The sequence below is a fragment of the Microtus pennsylvanicus genome, chromosome 10, assembly GCF_037038515.1.
Source record: "Microtus pennsylvanicus isolate mMicPen1 chromosome 10, mMicPen1.hap1, whole genome shotgun sequence".
NCBI lineage: Eukaryota > Metazoa > Chordata > Mammalia > Rodentia > Cricetidae > Microtus > Microtus pennsylvanicus.
The window spans coordinates 29320926-29328720 of NC_134588.1; the positions used below are offsets into that span (position 1 = coordinate 29320926).

Sequence of the window (7795 nt, forward strand, 5' to 3'; positions counted from 1 at the left end):
CTTTCAAAACTCCAGGGTTTCCCAATCTCCTCTACTGGCTCCCGCCTCCACTGGCCAGCAATGGGGTTTACACACAGCTCAGTTCCTGTAAGGAGGATTGTTTGGGGGTGTGGGGAGTGGAGTGGGATGGGTATAAGAAGGAAGTGTGAAGCCTGGGGAAGAGACCCTGTCTAGGAAGCTGGGTACCAGGAGAGGCCACCATGTCCAGCTCTGCTGAAGCCGGGATGGGTGTGAGGGTGGCGCTGACAGGTCTCTGGGCTGGGTCAGGTGGGACTGGAGATTTTCAGTCCGAAGGGGTCAGACTGCTCAGCTCCTGCACAGGGGCCCGGCCTTCTACCTGCTGCCGGCGGGAGGGGGTAGCCGGGGGCAGGTGGAGAGAGCAAAACTTGAAAGAGAGGAAGGAAAAGAAGGGCACCTGGTGGTAACGCATCCCCTTGCCTGGGGAGGGGGCAGGAGGAAGAGCAGTCGCCTCTCCCCTGTCACCAGATCTGACCCTGGATTTCCCCCCAGGTTTTGCGGTCCTGATGCTGCTCCAGTGCTGTGAGTACCCGCCCCCCAACCCCTCTTGGAGGAGGTCTTAGCACAAAAGAATACTCCTCCGGGTTTCTTCTATAGCTCACAGGGCTTGGGAATACTTGTTGAACCAAGGTGGTGGTATATGTATATGTATGTTTTGTCTCCACTCTTCCATTTATTTGAACTTTTTCAAAACAACAAATTTAAAAAGACTCAGATTCCATGAAGACTGCTTCAAACTGCCCTAGGGAACAGCTACCAGGAGCCACAGGGATGAGTGAGGCCCACTGTTTCCACAGGGATGAGTGAGGCCCACTGTTTCCTTCCATGACTAAGTGGCTAAGAGGAATTTCATCTAGAGTAAGAGGAATTCGAGTTAGAACAAAGGAAGACCTACCCAGCCCCTGTGATAAGGCGCCCTAGTTTGGGGACTGCCTTTCTGGTCACTCCCACCTAGAGACAGAGAAGAGACCCACAAAGTCACTCTCTAATCAAAGACCCCACTGTAGGGTTGTGTTAGGAACATTTCCTAACACAAGCTCCCTGCCGATGCAAAACTCCCAATCAAGCCAAATCAAAGCGAGCCAAATTAAGAAATATCCAGGTTTAATGGGAGTTCTGTGCTCTCGGGTGGCCCCAAGGGGGAACCGGGAAGCCACCAAAGTACATGAATCCGACCACCGGGAGGAAGAAAAAGGGACCACGTGTTCCTCTTTTGGGGGTTCATTTAAATACCCTGGGGAGTGACCTGCTGGGATTTGGAGTCCAGACCAGGCCTGGGGGCTGGGATAGATGCAAGGGTCTGGGGCCTATGCTCCCAACTTGACAGGTTGGGATGCAGGCAGGGCATCTTTTGACCCTGGATGGCACAGTCAGGCCTCTGTCTCTTTTGGAAGGCACTGCCTCCAGGAAGTCCTCAGTCCTTGGGCTGAGTCACACCATTCCCCAGCATCAGCTTGCATCAGGCAGGGAGGCTGGGCCCGCTCCTTTCCTTTAAAGATTTTTCATTTTGCTCAACACTCTGTCCCCACCCCCAGCCCACACCTCCACACCACATCGGTGCTCAGTCCCACCCAGATTTCTCCTTCAGGCTCTGCCTACAAGCTGGTCTGCTACTACACCAGCTGGTCCCAGTACCGGGAAGGCGATGGAAGCTGCTTCCCAGATGCCATCGATCACCTCCTATGCACCCACATCATCTACAGCTTTGCCAACATCAGCAACAATGAGATTGACACATGGGAGTGGAATGATGTGACACTCTATGGCACGCTGAATGCGCTTAAAACCAGGTGGGGTCGCAAGCTGGCCAGGAGAGGGGAGGAAGGGCAGGTAGCTCGGCTGGTCTTAGAGCAGGACATCTTGGTACAGGAGGACAGTGACCCAAGGACCCTCCTGGGGCAGGATTGCGGTGGGTGGGGGGGGGGCTTGGCTTCAGGGGGAGGGTACCCTGGGCGGGTGATGCTGGGATGGTCACAAGGTGACAGGGAACAGCACCGAGGCTCAGGGAAGGGGCCTCTCACCCCCACAACAGCTCTGTGGAGCATGGTGCCACCTGTGAGCCCCCTTTACCTCTCATTGCCCATTGTGGGAACCTCTGGGTCACCACCATGAAGCCTGTGTGAGCCTAGAACACCAATGTCAGAGGCAGGCACCTAACCCAGCCCCCTGCAAGCCAGAACTCTTCTATGGGCTGCAGATATAGGGTCTGCGACATCATGACAGCTCCTCTCCACCCCTTCTCTCCCCACTATCCTGCTCCACAGAAACCCCAACCTGAAGACCCTCCTGTCTGTTGGAGGATGGAACTTTGGCTCTCAAAGGTAGGACTCATTGCTGGGGCAATGGAGTAGAGTCAAGGCTCTAAGGTGAGGGTTACGGTTGCTTGAGTCTAGCAGGGCACTGATGCCTCAGTGATGAAAAAAACAGGGCCAGAGAGGGAGAGGGACTTAGGTACTTAGCAAAAAGAAAAAAAAACACACAAAATGCTTATTTGTTTTCTGCAATTTTTGTTGATAAGTTGCCAGGTTTGCCTCAAACTTCCTACATAGTCCAGGCTAGCCTCAAACTTTGGACAATTCTCCTGCCTCAATCCCCAAATACTGGGATCGTGGGCATGTGCCAGTGTGCCTAGCTCTTGCAAAGCTCTTATTACTATATCTTGGGCATGAAAACAACTTCCAAGTTACTGCCATGAAGGCTGGGTGGGGTGGGAAGGAAGCAATGGGGATGGAGAGGATTGAGACTGTTAAAGGGGCCTTGGAGTCATCAGAGCAGAGCCAGGCAGCGAGGGGGCTGGAAGGCCACCAGGACGCTTCCCTGCTGTTATACCACCCACTGTATCAGGTGTTATGGTTACCCCATTTTACAGACAGGCAGGTGTAACTCAGGTTGCAACCTGCTCAAAATGGCAGGCCAGTCTGGGACACTAGGAATGTCTGGCCCGTTCTAAGTTCCCAGCCTGGTGCTCTCCCCAGAATGTTCTCCTAGATCTGGCAGTTCAGGCCCCTGCTCCCAAGTTCTGGAAATCCCAATGTATGGACAGGGTATCTGGCATGTGAGTGCCAAGCTCATTTTGTGGTGGTTTTGTTCTAGATTTTCCAGGATTGCCTCCAACTCTCAGAGACGCAGGACTTTCATCAAGTCGGTTGCCCCATTCCTGCGGGCCCATGGCTTTGATGGGCTGGATCTTGCCTGGCTCTACCCTGGTCCAAAAGACAAGCAGCATCTCACCACCCTCATCAAGGTGCTTGGCATAGGGCAGAGGTGTGGGGGGAGCATCAGCATGGGGACGAACCTCCCAGGGATGCGCAGAAGGGCTTCAGCAAGGAAGACACGTTCGAACCACTGTGGGTGGTGGGGGCAGAGTCCTAAGAGGCCAAAACCAGTGGCTGAGCAGGGTGCCCACTCTACATGACCTACTGCCCACGAAGTGAGGTGTCCATTGTCGATTGTCCAGTCCCAAACTGATGCCACCAGCTAACCAACATGCACTGTGCACACGGGTCAATCTGATGGTCAAGTCCCTGCAGTTTTCAGAGACAGAGAAAAGCTGTCAACAAACCGCCTGCAGGACCAGGGTGGATCCCTGTGACCTTGTAACTTCGTGTAAAACAAAATGCAGACTGAGAGACACTTATCTTCCAAGATCATCACCCACAATGTGGTGCCCCCAGGACAGGTGTGCATAGGTTTTGAGGATGATATTAGTCCAAACCATATTGTGGGTTTATATACAAATACACACACACATACACACACACACATATATGTATATATATGCGCAAGTTTGAGTGTGTGTGTGTGTGTGTGTGTATGTGTGTGTCTCTGTGTGTAGGGAGGTAAACATGCATGTTCAGGGGTGCATACACACATATGCAAAAGATATGTGGAGGTCAAACTCAGGTGTCATTCAAGCTCTCTCCACCTTGTTTTACTCTTCTGAAATAAGGGCTCTCATTGGCCTGGAACTTACAAGTAGAGTACGCTGGCTGGCCAGCAAACCCTGGGGACCGGCCTGCCTCTGTTTCCTCGGTGCTGGGGTTACAAGTATGCACGCTATGCCTAGCTTTTTACTCTTTTCATGTGGGTTCTGGGAGTTAAACTCAGGACCTCATACCTTATAGACAAAGCTATTTCCCCAGCCCTCAGATCATATTCTAGCAAAAGCACGGATGTCCTGAAGAAGGGACTGGGGCAGCTCCTCATTCTGCCTGAACACACACAGCTGTGGGGGAGGTCAGCAAGACACCCTCCCACCCAGGGCCTTGGTCTCCCCACATCAGCCTCTCTCTCATGTGCCTGCTCCCTTTTGCTTCCCTGCTTGCCTCCCACCCAGGAACTGAAGGCCGAATTCACAAAAGAAGTCCAACCAGGGACAGAGAAACTCCTGCTCAGCGCAGCTATGTCAGCAGGGAAGGTGGCCCTTGACAGTGGCTATGACATCGCCCGGATATCCCAGTGAGTCTCCTGCCCTGGCAGCACCTCGGAAGCCTCTGCTGGCAACACTTTTCCTCAACCTGCCCTAGCATCCCATGAGACTCAGGAGTTCCAAAACGATCCATAGACGTTAGCAAGTCTCTCCCCTCTCCATGACTCGGTTTCCCCGCAATGAGCCCTATACTTCCTTTTCCACTTGGAATGCTGTTGGCCAATTGAGGGCACAGCTATGGGTGAATTTTGAAAGTGGTAGTGAATTGTACTGTGTACCTGACACTCCAGGGTGCTCTCTCCCTGCTAAGCCCAGCAGAGCGCTAGATCCAGGAGGGGCAACCGACAGCAAGAGAACATTGTGTGTCAGAACGCAGAGGGAGGCAGCTCCCTTTCCTATCACCCAGATCGTTCTCCTTACACAGGAGTTTGAGCTGCCAACAGTCAACTCTCCCAAAGGCTCAGGCAAGTCACGGGAAACCCAGCAGAAAGAAGCAAGGATCTTCGATCTTCTTTAGAATCTTGGGGATATAGTTTTAGTCCACTGCTTTAAATGTCCCATGGGAAAGAAGGGGTGCACCCATTTGTTCCAAATCTCCAAAGCTCATACTGCTGCCTTCTGCCTACAGTCTCTTCTCCGTAGGGTTATTGAGTAAATGTAGGCTGAGCCATCCTTTGATACCGCTCCTTCCACGGCACTTTCAGCTGCTTTTGCCAAGATGAGCATGCTAGGAGTGGAGGCTGAGGTGCAGCAGAGAACAGCTCCCATGCGTGTGCATGTTCTCACCAGCAGGGCGCCACCAGGACCAGAGCCCACACCCGGGAGTGGCTCCGGAGAAGTGGGCCAGTGGGCAGAACGGCAGTCTCTGGAGTTACTGGCTTTGGGTCAATGCCTGCTTCTCAGATGCTTGCTTCCCACATCCTACTGGGCCTTGGCTGTGAAGTCAAGAACATTTCCCACCTCACCTCTGACTCTTTTCCCTTAGACACCTGGATTTTATGAGTCTCATGACCTATGATTTCCATGGAGCCTGGCGCCAAACCACAGGACACCACAGCCCTCTCTTCCGAGGCCAAAAGGACATTAGTTCGGACAGATTCAGCAATGTGGTGGGTTCCTGGAAGGAATGTGGGAGGGAGTCACAAAGCCCTGGCCCTTGCCTGAGCGCATACAGCTGCCTTTTTCTCTTGCAAAATAGGTTATGAAAGTCATTTCACAGATGGGGAAACTGAGGAAAGCCTTGCTGGGTAGACTGAATGAAGGCAGAACAAAGAGGGGTTGGGGACTTAGAGGCTGGAGTCTAGCTTCAGTCTGTCGTTTACCCAGCGTGCACCCTGAGCCAGCCAGCCAATTTCTGTGCCTGTCACACATTAATAATCCCTTCTTATGCCTACAAGGAGCTTTTCAAGAACAAACCTTTAAAAATCGTTTTTTTTAAAACCAGCATTATCAGTTCCCAGAGGGACAGGGATTCCCGGGGGCACCGTGTAACTGTCACCGCACCTGTCAAGGCAGCGGTATTAACTGCACAGCCCGATCTGCACACCACCCAGCCCAGCTAATCATTCCCGTGCCTCTGCCTCACCCCAGGACTATGCTGTGGGGTACATGCTGAGGCTGGGAGCCCCAGCCAGCAAGCTAGTGATGGGAATCCCCACCTTTGGGAGGAGCTTCACTCTGGCATCTTCTGAGATGGGGGTAGGAGCTCCAATCTCAGGACCAGGATTACCAGGCCGGTTCACCAAGGAGAAAGGGGTCCTCGCCTACTATGAGGTAGGTAATGGTGTTGCTTCACAGGCTGGCTCAGGGAAGAGGGACCTCCCTCACCACATGCACTTTTTCCTTTAGGAATAAAAACATGCTTGTTTGCCCTAGCATTCCCTAGGAAGACACGGGAGAGCTTAAGTCTTTGATATTTCTGAAAGCCTCCAGCAGGCACCAAGCTCCTGGAATATTCCTCTGGCCTCAGACCTGGGGTCTTCATTCCACTCCAGAAAAAGCAATGGTCTCTGTGGGTGTAGGCCTCTGAAGCGCTATGTGGTCTGGGGCCTGCCCTGGAGCAGCTCACTTTCCTCACAGCTCTGTTTAAGGAGCAAGGAAGCCATCAGATCTCTAAAGCCCTCAGGCTACAGCAGCTGAACTCTGGGGCATTTGCATCTGTTTTTCATAAATTTGCATGAAGCCTGAAGCCTGTAGCCTCAGGAGAGGAAGGCTACAGACTGAAGGGTGACTGCTAGCGACCTGACAAGCCACCCACACCACCCCCTGCCCTATTCTCTACACAGATCTGTGATTTCCTCAAAGGAGCTGATGTGCACAGAATCCTTGGCCAGCAGGTTCCCTATGCTACCAAGGGCAACCAGTGGGTGGGGTATGACGACCAGGAGAGTGTCAGAAACAAGGTAGGTTTCCCAGAAGCCACACCCCAGAACCTAGAAGGCCAGAGCTGAGCCTGGGTGTGTGCAGGTCCTTTGGGGAAGGGTCCCAGAGCACAGTTCCCCCACGCCTCACCCAGAGAACCAACCCTGCCTGCTCTGGACCTCTTCCACCAGGTGCAGTACCTGAAGAGCAAGCAGCTGGCAGGAGCCATGGTGTGGGCGCTGGATTTGGACGACTTCCGGGGCTCCTTCTGTGGGCAGAACCTACGCTTCCCGCTCACCAACGCCATCAAGGAGGCACTTGCTAAGGCTTAGCTCTCTCTTTCTCACACGGTACCCCACACGAGCCACTACATTGAGGTTTGGGCTCAGCCGGGGTGAACAGAGAAGCAGGATGGGACAGTGAGGTCGTCAGCGTCACCGTGTGAGGCCAGGTTCAGCACATCTCGGTTGAGGAATGGAAATTCTCAGATGCTAAGCCCAGCACAAAGGATTTTCTCCAACTCCCTTTCCTTCAGCGCTCCTGACCAAAGGACACCATTTTGGCACATTATACCATCAAGTAGGCAAACATCTTACATGATACAGTGGCCATGCTAATTATACCTTCTGCAAAGCCCAACTTGAAACTTCAGCTAGGAACATAATCACATCTCTATCCCACTTCCCTTTCCTAATTCCCCAGCTGCTCAATAAAGCACAAGAGCTTAACAGTGTGTGTCTCTCATTTTGGTCATCTCCATGGGTACATGGGACCGTGGCACCCACCTCCCCTGTCTTTTCTGGATTCCTTTTTTTCTGAGGCTTGGATATCAGAGCTGGCAGAAGTGAGGTCTTGATGCCCTGTGCTGGGCCCTAAGGAGCCTCAACAGGAGGTGCTTTCCTCAGGCGGGGTGGAAATTCAGACTTTCCCTCAAGCATGGCTGACAGCAATCCAGATACTAAAGCCCTTGTCCTGCAGACTTCCAAA

At 52.8% G+C, this 7795-nt stretch overlaps 1 protein-coding gene across 1 annotated transcript; it reads left to right on the forward strand.

Moving 5' to 3' along the window:
- Nucleotides 1-200: 200 nt before the first annotated feature.
- On the forward strand, nucleotides 201-7526 carry Chi3l1 (chitinase 3 like 1). Its single transcript, XM_075988016.1, has 10 exons — nucleotides 201-249; nucleotides 511-540; nucleotides 1607-1808; nucleotides 2283-2339; nucleotides 3112-3262; nucleotides 4355-4476; nucleotides 5433-5556; nucleotides 6038-6220; nucleotides 6733-6849; nucleotides 7000-7526. Exons 1-10 carry the CDS (start codon nucleotides 201-203, stop codon nucleotides 7138-7140), a joined length of 1176 nt encoding a protein of 391 aa, XP_075844131.1. The 3' UTR covers nucleotides 7141-7526.
- Nucleotides 7527-7795: the final 269 nt, after the last annotated feature.

Coding starts and splice junctions, on each gene's coding strand:
- Chi3l1 (XM_075988016.1), top strand. CDS start 201: ATGTCCAGCTCTGCTGAAGCCGGGATGGGTGTGAGGGTGGCGCTGACA. Junction 541..1,606: donor CCTGATGCTGCTCCAGTGCT/GTGAGTACCCGC, acceptor TTTCTCCTTCAG/GCTCTGCCTACAAGCTGGTC. Junction 6,221..6,732: donor GGGTCCTCGCCTACTATGAG/GTAGGTAATGGT, acceptor TTCTCTACACAG/ATCTGTGATTTCCTCAAAGG.